The sequence below is a fragment of the Neophocaena asiaeorientalis genome, unplaced genomic scaffold (assembly GCF_003031525.2).
Source record: "Neophocaena asiaeorientalis asiaeorientalis breed wild unplaced genomic scaffold, Neophocaena_asiaeorientalis_V1.1 scaffold36, whole genome shotgun sequence".
NCBI lineage: Eukaryota > Metazoa > Chordata > Mammalia > Artiodactyla > Phocoenidae > Neophocaena > Neophocaena asiaeorientalis.
Window position 1 is genome coordinate 7,819,579 of NW_020174149.1, and position 12,853 is coordinate 7,832,431.

The 12,853-nt window shown below is 37.5% G+C and overlaps 1 protein-coding gene across 1 annotated transcript in view; it reads left to right on the plus strand.

Moving 5' to 3' along the window:
* Positions 1-4,284: 4,284 nt before the first annotated feature.
* ZNRF2 (zinc and ring finger 2) overlaps positions 4,285-12,853 on the plus strand; it is a 93,401-nt gene continuing 84,832 nt past the window's right edge. Inside the window, exons 1-2 of the mRNA XM_024754997.1 lie at positions 4,285-4,333; positions 6,738-6,895. Coding sequence (XP_024610765.1) covers positions 6,790-6,895 — 106 coding nt within the window. The 5' untranslated portion in view covers positions 4,285-4,333; positions 6,738-6,789. The remainder of the gene's footprint in view (positions 4,334-6,737; positions 6,896-12,853) is intronic.

A 12,853-nucleotide genomic window follows, 5' to 3' on the forward strand; every position in this document is an offset into this window, starting at 1 on the left:
GGGGGTCCCGGCGGCCCACGCCTGGTGATCGGCTCCTTACCAGCTCACCTCTCGCCGCACATGTTTGGAGGTATGGCCCCTTCCCTCCTTGGCTCCCGCGGGCGGCACGTGGGCCGCGGCTGCGCTTATTTTTACCCTTCTCCTTTTCTCCTTCAGCTTGGGCGCCGGGGGTTCGCCGCGCTGCCGGGCCGGGTCACCCCTCTTGAAGGGGGGAGAGGGGGGAGAGAGAGAGAGAGAGAGAGAGAGACGGAGGGAGATCGCCTCTTAACCTCTGCAGCGCCGCTGCCGCGCGACCCTTGTGTTTGGTTTTTCTTTTTTTAACACAAAGTGCACCCTCACCTCTTCGCGGCTCCTTAGTCCAGAAGGACCTTGTTTGCCCCCCGGAGGTGAAGGGAGCAAATAGTGTTTTAAAAACAAACCGACGCAACAGCTCTGGTGCTTGTGGGTTTTAGTAGCAGGAAGTCAGGAGAAGACCCGTTGCTAAATGTAGTTCTATCTGGTGACTCGAGTGGTGAGCAGTTTTTAAAGGCCAAAAGTCAGAGTCTGAAATGAACAGATGAGTATTTGAAGAAGAAGGGAGTTATCGTCTTTGGAGTGACTGTTAATATATAGAACTGTAATTCTTATATCTGTGTAAATAGTCCCACCTGTTGCGTACACTTTAATTGGATGAATGTGTTAATGAAAAGTATATTTTTAACCCCCAGTAAACTGCTACTTTAGATAATGGTTAATATGAGTCCTGCTTAATTTGGACAGAGCATAAAAAAATTGAAAACAGTTTCTTAAGGAGATAAACTAATTATCATAACTCTGCGGGCAAGATGCAGTAAAAGCCCTAGGTGCTTTTGAAAAACCATGTTCACTAGAGTTCAGGGAAAGACACTGAAAAATGGAAATTTTAGTAGTTAAACGATATGTGTTTATGTAGAAACAGAGGGGTAAGGGTGCCCCTGATCTGAGGAAAACAAATTCTACCTCTTCAGTTATGTTTTATGCTTATGAACTTTTTGTCAAAACGGTTAATGATAAATGAATTAAGACACCCTCGCTTCCCAGTTCATGAAAAGAGGTAGAAGTTAACTCTGGCAAGAGATGCAGACTATAGAAGATAAACGTTTCCATATCATCGCGTTACGCATCGTATTATCTGCATTCACAGTTGAGCACAGATGAATAGTGAAAACACCATCATTTCCATTTCTGTACCCCTTTTACTCATGTGCTTATAAATGTGAGAAATTTGAGTAGGTGGTTGGTAAAGTGGAATATTCAATAATGTAATTTATCTGCTCTCTTCTGTACTATCAGCATTCCCCTTAGCATAAATTAAAAATGGGAATGACATGTCTAGTTTTTTCCATCTTCTTAATACTGGTTTGTATATTCAAAATGTAGAACAACTCTCTAGTCACCTTACTTTAATTGTTATTAAAGTGATTTCTGCCATGTAACTAAAAAGATTGAATTTTCCTAAGATTAGCCCTTAAAAAAAATTGTTTTTGAGAAAAAGAATTAGTGCTGACCATACTGTGATTTGTGATTCATAATTAACACAGCTGAAGGTACTGTAGTCACCACGTGGAAGAATAACAAAAGACAGTTTCTTGAGAATGGAAGATTAGTGCAAGAGTAAAGGCTAATAAGCTGGTTTTTAAAAAATGATTATCTTTTTAAGATTAAAATTTGCATTTAGCAGTTATGTCTATTTAGAAGCTTGCTAAAGAAGGGGGAATAGGAAAGGGTTTGTTAAATTAGTATTTGTTTCTTTGGTATACTGATGGAGCGTCTTAATTCAGTTTTTTTTATAGGGCTGATAATTTCTTTTAACAGAGTATATTTGTATGGGTTTATTTTCTTAAATATGTTTCATTCAGAGCAGGGGCAAATAGTTGACACCTGTGCTATTAATTCATAGTAAAAGAGCAAATGAAGAAGACCTAGTTGCTGAAAGTTGGAGAAGTAAAGCGTTTATCTTTTTTCTTATCTAAATTCCTAGATTTGTGCACTTAGTCCTTTTAGTATTTTGGGGGTTAGGATGACTGGGGCCTGGTGGAAGCACAGTGACACTGAGAACTGTGGCAGCCTTTCTTAACCAAGTCTCTAGAGAATGGAGCCCTAATGTCTTAAGGCATCTATTGTAGGCAATTAATTAATTCTTTTCTCCTGTGGATTTAGAATGTTTCTAGTTATATATCTTTCTTAGGAAATTTAAGAAAACAGTCATTCACATAATCTTGTGTTTGGTAATTCAGATGAGGAACCCCAGTTGAGAAAGTTTGGAAGAGGATCACAAATTACTTTTTCTTATTAAATGATGGGAACAGATCAAAGTGCCAGTACCTTAAATCCTAGTTAAGACTGGAAGATGGAATAAGGTGAAAAAGCATCTTTCCAGCAGCATTTGCTTTAATGAGATTTTTACCTGTATTTCAGTGGATGGGCTCATTAGGGAAACTTAATAGAAGCATGTTTGTCATCATTCTGAGATTTAGGGAACCAGGTGATGAATCTTATTATTTTAAAACGTAGGCTTTATTATACTCCGTGTTGAGTTAATTTTTTAGTATCTATTATAGTGTTAATGTGTTTATTCAGTTACAAGTTTTACAGATGTTTGGGCATTATAAAGTAACTCCATCTGAAAATTGAGAAAAGGGATATTTCTAAATTAGTGGGAAGTTATTTCTGTAAGTTTATAAAACTTATTTTAATTGATGTTTGTATTGTTACTGTCTCCTAATAGGGAAATATGGTGCTAATAAGATTCAAAATTAGCTTTCCTTTAGAGGGTGTCATGTAATTTATAGAAAAGGAAAACCTAAACAATACCACTTTCTAAAAAAAAATTTAGAAGTCTGACAAGTTGAATTGTTACTAGTTCCGTCATAATGAATTACCAAATTAAATGAGGTTTTCTGTGTTGGTTTATGTTTTCCTCTCTTTGGGACATGTATTTTGGCTATATTCGCTCTTACTTAGTTCCCTCTAGAGAACCGGAAGAGAGGTGCTTAATTCACATATTTCAGTTTACAGAGATTTCCTAGAACTTCCTAGAACTGAATTACTGTATATCAGAATATGATTATAAAACATGTAGGAGTTTTTAGGTCAAGTAGGTTTTTCTTCTTTTTGTTATTCTTTTCAGAGTGCTGCGTTTAATACTATTACAGTGAACAAAAGCCTTTTCTTTATCACGTTTGTTCTAAAACAGGTCTTTAAGGGAATAGTCTAATATTTAAAACACTTGGTGGTATCTTAGGATTTTTTTGGCTCTATTGTGTGTCTACATTTTTTCCACTATCAAGTTGCTAAATGTTCATAAAACCAATTATATGCGTGGTAAAATAGTGTTTAATGATCCAGCAAGGATGGCAGAGGTAAATTGGACTATAAAATTATACCAGTCAGTGGAGTTCATTTCTAGAGAAACCATGTGGGCTTCTCTTACATCCATGAGTTTGGAAGTAAAAAGGTAAAATGAATTAATCTAGACGATTTACTGATGGTACTGGGTTGCTTTTGGCCTCCTCCTAATTGATTGGCTTGAGTTTCTTTGGGCGTGTTGTGCCTATGAGTGTTTCAGTCGTCTGATTGTAATTCAGGTGCCTCCTGTTACTTAGGAAACATGCTTCCTTTTATTGAAGGAGTTTAGGTTATCACTTAAAACAATATGTTAAATAAAATTTATACTTTTGGCAGACTTATTAATCTTCAAGATGGATGTGGGTTTTCAGGTGTTAGATTATCTGCATTAATTAACTATTGAATTGTACTCAGTCACTACTTCTTACCAGTATCTAGTGCTAAAATGTTTGAACTGGGGATATTGTGATTAATCTACTTTCTATTCCTGAATGTTCTTTTATTCAATTGAAGGCTTTTATGGGGTGGTAGAAGAGAAATATCTGCTTCTTCTGAAGAAAAATGACTCTTCTAACCACTATCCCGTCCCCCCCCACACACACAAAAAAGCAGCCCGCAAGAATTCTGATGGTTAATGTTTCTCACTTGTAGTCTCACATAATCTTTAAACACTCTAGGGAGATACCTTGTGTTGTATGCTTTGTTATGCTAAGGTGTGGACTCTGCCATGGAAGTCTTTGCTTTGGGAGTATTTTGAGTTTTCTTGACTGCAAGGTGGAAGGTGTGCCAGAGGGAGGAGTGGTTTGTGTTGCACTGGGCATTATCTGATGTGAGAGCTGCCTGACCTAAGTACTTTTGATGCCTTGCTGTCCACGTAGCCAGAAAGAGCTCTGTTGTTTTACTCACAGGTAGTGTCTACAGCAAGTCCTTCGTCTGCCTCCAATTTGATTGCTTTGCCTGGTAACAAGTAAGTAGGTTCTTATTTATTTTCTGGTTGCCAATACCACTAATTAGATACCAGTTTTTTTCAGTTTATTATTTATCTTGTTTTTGTAAGAATTGCCTTAATGTTATACTTACTGTATATACTGGGTATATGTACAACCGGGTATTTTAGCAAATGAGTTAAAAAAGAAGTATAGGAACTGCTTTTTGTAGCACAGTACCTCCTAAATGTTTTAATTTTGCATGTATGTACTTGACTGATGTTATTAATGAATTAAATTTGTTCTACGTTTATTTAAGTGTTTAGAAATAGGGGCCTTTGTATGAAAAAAAAGTGTTCAGAAATACCTTAGGTTTGATAGTATTCAGTTGCGGATAGTTTTCTATGCTGCTTATTAAATTACTACAAATTTAGCTGCCTAAAGCAACACATCTTTATGATCTCACAGTTTCTATGGGTTAGGAGTCTGGGTGCAGCTTAGTTTGGGTCCTCGGCAAGACTGCAATCAAGGTATTGGCCAGGACTGGGTTGTTTATCTAGAGTCTGGGCTGGGGAAGGGTCTGCTTTCAAGCTCCCTCCCTCAGGTTGCTGGCAGAATTCATTTCTTCATGGTTGTTAAGATCTTGCCAACTTGCTTCTTCAAAGCCAGCAAAGGAGAGACTAGCAAGATGGGCTGGTGCTACACTCTTATGTAAATATGTACATGTAATCACACAGAGCCCATTGCCTTTGCTGCATTCCATTGGTTATAAACAAGTCACAGGTCCTGCTCATACTCAAGGGGGAGGGAATGACAGAAAGGTGTAAATATCAGGAGGCAGGGATCACCTGTGGCCACACTGAGTATAGACTTAGGTTGACCAGCTAAACATACAATTGTTCTAACCATATTTTTGAACTCATTATTTATTTACTTTGAAGAAGTTGTAATATTGTAGGTGTTAAGGATTGTTGAAGTAAACATGAATTGAGCCCCCTCCTAGGGGCTGGGCATTGTAGTTGTCAGGGGTACAAACATGGGGCTTCTTGCTGTTCTTGCTCAGCTCTTAGTTGAATTTGAGATGATTATACACTTGTAACAGGTGCTAATAATAAGTAGGACTGTTAACAAAATACTTTGTTGAGGTATCAATACTAGAGCAGTCTAAGAATACCTCACAGAGGAAGATAACATTTGAACTGTGTTTTGAAGGATTTAGAAGTTTTCTGCAGGGAGGACAGTACAGACTAAGGAAGAATCCACAAAAGCCTTGGCTTTGATACAGAATCTTGAAAAGTTGTGTGCCTGGATTGTAGGGTGCAAAGAGGAATGATGGATGAGAACATGAAGCTAGAAGAATAACCTTGAACCAGTTGTTGAAGGATTTTACAGTGCTACAAGTTTGTTTTACTTAACCAAGTTTTAAAGCAGGGTGGTAGCATGATCAGGCCAGGGGCACCATTACAATCATAGTTTATATGATGGCAGCCTTCAAAGCTGTATACAGTTGCCCTGATGATGATTAAATTGCTTGTTAGGAGTGGGAGAGTGGTAGCAGGAAGTTAAGCTAGGACTCTATTAGAATATAATTGGTGGAAGATGCCTAAATTGAAATCATGGCATAGGTGAGGAAGAGGATTTGATTGAGATTTCTAATACACAACTGATAGAATTGAGAACGGGGGTGTGTAGTGTTGTCATTAACCAATATTAAAAATAAAGAAAAGAACAAGTTTTAGGAAATGATAATGAGTCCTTTTAGGCTTGTTAAATTTTGAGGATTTCCATCTAGAAGCATCTTTTAAACAATTGGAACTGTAAGTCTCTAATTTAGGACATTACAAAAAATTGAGAAATGGTCAGTTTGCAGATCATAAGTGAAGCTGAACAGTGGGTAAGATTCTGAGGGATGGATGTAAATTGAGGAGCAAGCATGGAACCCCGGGGAGCAAGAAATTTAAGATACAGGCAGAGTAGGAGGCCAGCGATTACAATTAAAGCACAAGGAAAAGAAGTTGTTTAAAATGTTTTTTATTAAAATAATATGTGTTCATTAGACAAAACTAAAATGTGGAAAATACAGAAAGGCACATATAAGCAATTGCAAATCATTTGTAATATTACCACGAGAAATAAGCAGAATAAAATGCTGATGTCTGTTTTTTCCATATATATGTCTTAGATAGAAAATTTGAAAGTCATTCTTGTATATTCTTTTGATTTTAAACCTTACTGATGTTCTAATAAAAGATTTTAAAGCTACAGATTTCCCTCCAAGAATTGGCTTTAGCTGAATGCCACAAATTTTGAAGTGTTTTGTTAACATTCAGTTAAAAATATTTTCTAATTTCCCTTGTGATTTCTTCTTTGATCCATGGGTTACATATTCCTTGATAAAATGCTCTTTCTACTTCATCAGTTTCTTCTATCATTTTTTTTTTACAGCATTATTTTTAATGACTGCCTGCTACTCCAGAATTCATTCAATAAATATTTAATGAAGACCACCTTTGCCTTGCACTGTCCTGAGGATATAGAAGTGAAGAAAGCTCCGTGCTTTCATGGGCCTTATATTCTACTTGGGGGAGACAGTAAACAAACAAGTAAGATATATAGTGTGTCAGAGGGTGTAGAATGTGATGGAGAAAATGGAGTGGAAAGGTAGATGGAGATTGTGGGGTGGAGATTTGTCCCTATTTTAAATAGGGTTTTAGGGATAACCTCTCTGATAAGGTGACATTCAAGCAGAGACTTAGGGAGTAAGCCATGAAGGTTCTCTAGGGGAGAAGCAAACCCAGGCAGAAGAACAGTAACTAGAAAGGTGCAAAGGTGTGATTGTAATGGATGTACCTGATGTGTTCTGGGGACAGCTATGAAACCAGTGTAGTTGGAGTGCAGAGGGTGGTAGAAGATGAGAGGAGTGGGGTGGGGCAGTCTCATTAAATGCCTCATAACCATTGACCTGGTTTTTAGAGTTTTGTTTTAGAGATGGGGATGCATTAGAGAGTTTTTTTGAGATGATTGACGTAACCTGACTTAGGCTCTTAAAGGATTGCTCTGGCCGCTGTGTGGGAGTAGACCCTAGAGACCAAGAGTCGAGCAAAGATGCAAAAACTCTTGGCAAGAGATAACAATGGCTTGGACAGGGTGGCGGCACTGGCGTTGGTGAAGACTTGCCAGACTCTAGATATCCGGTTCTTTGAAGATGGAGCCAACTGGATTAGATGCAGAGGAGTGAAGGATTAGCCAACCCTTGAACAACGTGTGGGATAAGGGTGCAGGTGCTCTGGGCAGTCCATTTTCATTTGTACGCCCCTCTGAAATCGCCATTCCTCCACATCCACGGTTAGGTGTGGGGGGTCAACCAACTGCAGATGGTGTACTGCAGTATTTACTATATTGAGGAAAGTCCATGGATAATTTGACTCCCACAGTTCAAACTTGTGTTGTTCAGTGGTCAACTGCAGTTAGTTTGCAGTTTGGTGGTACTATTAAACATACTATTGCTGTCAAAATCCGGGCATGCAAATTGTTATATTTCTCCAGTTCTTAGAAATTTATCAGAGACAAGGAATCATTAGAACCAAAGATATGCATTTGTTCAAGGCATTTGATCTTTATTGCTGAAATTGCCCTTTAGAAGGGGCAACTTCTTCAAGCAAGGTATAATTTTTAGGACTATCCATATCATTTTTTTTTTTCTTCCCATGAAAACTCAAATGAGGTTTTTGGTACTTACCAAGTGCATATTGGTAGGTGCATTTCGAGTAATAGCTGTCAGAACCATTATTTTATTCAGTGTGTGTGTGTGCTCCCTCTCTCTCTCTCTCTTTTTTATTTTTACAATAAAGAAATTTAGTATATCAAAAAAAGAGTAAGTACATTGCATCATTTGAATTTAATAAATTCTGACCATTAGGAATTTAATAAATTCCTAATTTTTGCTTGAATTGTGATTAGTCCGTGATAGTTCATTAATTTATCCTATTTGTATACATGTGAGCTGAGAAAAAGAACAAAGAAACCATATATATATCTGTGTGTGTGTGTGTGTGTGTATATATATATATATATAGTGGGTTGTTACATGTAATTTGTTTGAAAGAGCCAGGTCTTGGTTTGAACAATAAATGTTACTATTTTTATTATTGATTTTTATTTCATTAGTTGTTTTATCTTTTAGTTTCTTTCTCATTTTGTAGTTAATTTTATTTTCTCTTAGCTTCTTAGTTCATTTATTTTTCTTTTTTTTTAAATAATAAAAGCATTTAAGGCTATGATTACTCTTCAATACATACAGTTACTTCCCACAGCTTTAGACATTTAGTATTTTCATTGTCATTAAGTATACGTTTTTCATTTTAAGTCAGCTCTGTTGAGGAATAATTATATTAACTACATTTAGATTTTTTTCTTTAACGTGAGAGTTATTTTAAAGTGTAGCTGCGGTAAATTTTTAGGTGGTAAATTTACTGTTGTTGTTCTTGCTACCCTTTTGTTATTTCTAGTGTGAACTAGGAAGGCAGCTGTGCACACCGCTGTATCACCAATGCTGCACAGCTCTAGTATTAACTAGGAATATTACATTGTAGTCAGAGAATCTGAAGACTTTTTCAACTGCACATGATAGATATACAATGCAAAATAGCATTAAATGGAAAAACAGTATATTGTCTCAAATTATTAGAAAGGATCCTAAAATAGCCCACAGAATCAAAGGAACAAGTTCGGGAACCAGGGTCCGTGGAGCTGAAATTGAGCAATTCTGTGTGTGTGCGTGCACATCCACACCCTGGTTTCCTTTTGCTTGTTACCTAGTTTTATCCTCTTGTATTGATTATTAGGCCTTCTTTAAGCTGATGGCCTGAAGGCTCTCCCTTACTTCCATCCACATGTTATCTGAGTGGCCTGAAGGGTATATTTCCCTCCAGCTCCAGCAGAAGGACTCTGATTTGAGTTCTGTGCCTATCCATAAATCAGTCACTGAAGTGTAGGAGATGGAATGCTCTCTCTGTATGTGCAGGCGCTATTCTGTTATTATGGGGAAGAGTTGGGGTTTCAAGTCAGGCTGCCTGGATTAAGTCCATCCATACTGTGTGACCTTAAACAAGTTATTTAATCCCTCCTTACCTTAGTTTTTTCATCTCTAAAATCAGGATAAAAATCTTGTTTTGTGGTATCGTGAGGCTTAAAGTAATCTGTATAAGGTATGTTATATCATTATTTTAAACTAACATTTGAACCTCCATCAAAAATGAAAACATTCAAGACTCATATCCCTCTTCTCATTCTCACCCTCTTCAGGAAGACCATGTCCTTTACTCTTCTCAACTTCTCAGGTTTTGTAAAAAAGAATCCAAAATTTTGGTTTTAGTTTTTCTATATGTCTCTGTTTCCACGAATCTCCCCTGAATGGTCGAATTAAGCTTTACAGTGCATTTACTGTGTTAGTCAGATGGTAAAAACTTTGTAAATATTCAGTGTTCTTCAGATACATTTTGTATTTGATAACAAGGCTAATGATCACCAAAATTATTGTTTATTTACATCATATATAAAAACTTATTTTTTCAGAGAGAAGTGTTATGTTTTTATTTGTGTAAAGTAGGTATATGTAAACTGAATTTTTGAGCCAAAGAAAATAGGTATAATGTGGACTATACAAGTGGGGACAATCATAAAGTCTTAGAAATAAAATTATGCTGTGCTTAATAATAGCTCTTTTTTCATAACCATTTGACTGTGCTACAGAACATTCTTAATCAGTCTGAATATGTTTTGTGGGTGGATGGAGATGGTTGGGGGAGATGGTTGGCGAGAAGTTAAGGCAGGTCAGTCCTTTTGTTAAGTGTATGCTACGTCTCCAGGGAAGTATCTGAGAAACTTAACATTTTTATATTGTATGATTTACTGCATCTCAGGCAGCCTGGTTGACATGGCATTTGATAAAGGAATATACTGCTTTGCTGGTGTTTTGACATGCTCTGGTCTGAGATCTCTAAGGTCTTGATTTGGAATTTTTCAGATTTCCCGTCTATTATAGCATGTCTTCAAAAAGTACATCTGGTCACCTTGAAATCTCAGTTCCTTAGTAACTCCCATGTTTCACTCTTTCCACCATCTTGCCACTTAAAGAGTTCTTCAGAGGAATGTCATTAGTTTCCTTAAGAAAAAACGTAAATGAAGAATATTTAATATTATAGACCACTTTTAGTGTCTTTTTAAACATAGAACTAATACTATTACTTTTATGTATTAATTTATGGATTTGGAAAGTGATTTCACAAGCACTAACTCATTTGCGTCTCATAAGAAGTGTGTAGGGTAGATAATTTCCTTAGTTATTTGCAGATGTGATTCAGAAGTTAGATGAAGTACCTGCATTTGTTGTATTTTAAATGTTACTTATTCTGTATCTTAGTAATTAACTTCTACTAATTCAGCATCCTGTTCACAGTTGGCTGCTTTTCTTTTCCTGTACAATTTTAAAAAATTTTTGTTTAGTTTTGCATGTAGTCGCCAAACCCTCCCTCAGTTGTATATTTACATTTGTTCATAAGCTATGTATTCTGTGAATTTCATGTTCTTGTTAAATCTCTTCTGGGGCCTTCTGACCAACCCCATTCTGAATTAGTTATTGGGGGAGGTCTCTGTTCATTATCATTCTGGGAGTTTCATTTTTCTCTCAGGTTAAATCTCCTAGTTCCTTGGTCTCATGTCTTTTCTTTTTTCATGTATTACACTGTTTTTAGTAGAACGCACTCTTCTATGTCTTACTGAGAAAGAATGTGTGTAAAGTAAAAGACATTAAGACTTCAGTGTCTGAAAGAAAATATTTCTGCCCTCACTCTTGATTGACAGTTTGACTTGATATAGAATTCTAGGTTGGAAATTATTTTTCCTCAGCATTTTTAATTTTTAATATTTGCTCTGTTGTTCTCTGGCTTCTGGTGTTGCTGTTGAGCACACCCATGTCATTCTGGTTTTTGATCCTTTGTGTGAAACATCTCCCTCTACCCCCCACCCCAAGCATTTCGGATCTTCTTTAGCCCTAGGGTTATAAAATTTCATTATTGTATGCCTTAAGATACGTTTGTGTTCATCCATTGCACTGCATACTGGCAGGCCCTTTCAATCTGCTAACTCTTTCATTTTGTGTAGTTTTTAGAAAATTATTTCTGTGATTATGTCTTCTTCCAATTTCCTTTCTCATTATTTCAGTGTTGGACACTTAGAGTGATCTTTTTTTTTTTAAAAATGTATTTATTTATTTATTTGTGGCTGCGTTGGGTCTTCGTTGTGGTGCGCGGACTTCTCATTGCGGTGGCTTCTCTTGCTGCTGAGCATGGGCTCTAGGCACGTGGGCTCAGTAGTTGTGCCTCACAGGCTCTAGAGCGCAGGCTCAGTAGTTGTGGTGCACAGGCTTAGTTGCTCAGTGGCATGTGGGATCTTCCTGGACCAAGGATCAAACCCGTGTCCCCTGAATTGGCAGGCGGATTCTCAACCACTGTGCCACCAGGGAAGCCCTAGAGTGATCTTTTGCTTTATCTTTTCTCTCTCTTTTTTAAAAAAAATATCTCTTTCAATCTCTTTTGGGGGGGATTTTTTTCCCCAACTTTATTTCTAACCTTTTAGTGAATTTTTGTCTCTGTAATCTTTTTTACTTTCCAAAAGCTTTCTTTTTATAATGAATTTTTTCATACATTCCATTTTTGTTTTGTGGGTACAGTATCTTTTTCTAAGAATATTAAAATGTGTTTTTGTGTACGTGTGTATGCATATGCTTTTTTTTCCTTCTTGATCAGTTTCTTCCCAGTTGCATTTTCCCTTTGTTTAGCTTCAGTCATTCATTAGGTTCGTTCTTCGAATGTTTGATCATCTTTGGCTGGTTACTCATTCTTTAAGGCACTGAAAAGCTGATTGGAAGCTCTCTGCAGGTAAGGTCATCTATCTGGGCCATTTTCTGAGGAATAGTAAATTACTGTCTTTTCTCTTGGCTGGTCATATTTTCCAGAATGGCTTTTCTCTTTTCTTACCTGGAGGACATTTTTTTTTTTTTTTGCTGTACGCGGGCCTCTCACTTCTGTGGCCTTTCCTGTCGCGGAGCACAGGCTCCGGACGCGCAGGCTCAGCGGCCATGGCCCACGGGCCCAGCCCGCTCTGCGGCATGCGGGACCCTCCCGGACCGGGGCACGAATCCACGTCCCCTGCATCGGCAGGCGGACTCTCAACCACTGCGCCACCAGGGAAGCCCGACATTCTTTTTTATACCAGTGTTCTAGGAGCAGATTGAGAAGAAAGTTGGGAGACTTAATGCTCAATATGGTACTTTCATTTAATCTTCAGATTCAGTATCAGTAGGTACCTCTGCCTTTAGCTATTCCTGTTGTCCCCAAGTCCAGAAACTTCCCTCTTCAAACCTGTAGTGCTAGGGTTGAGAAGGAACAGTTGCCTCGTTGTTTGAAGTCAGGGAGGACAACTGGGGGGCTCTCACTGCTTCTTACATGGACTTGCAGTGAATCTTACTCTTTTTTTTTTTTTTTTTTTTTTGGGTTGCGGGC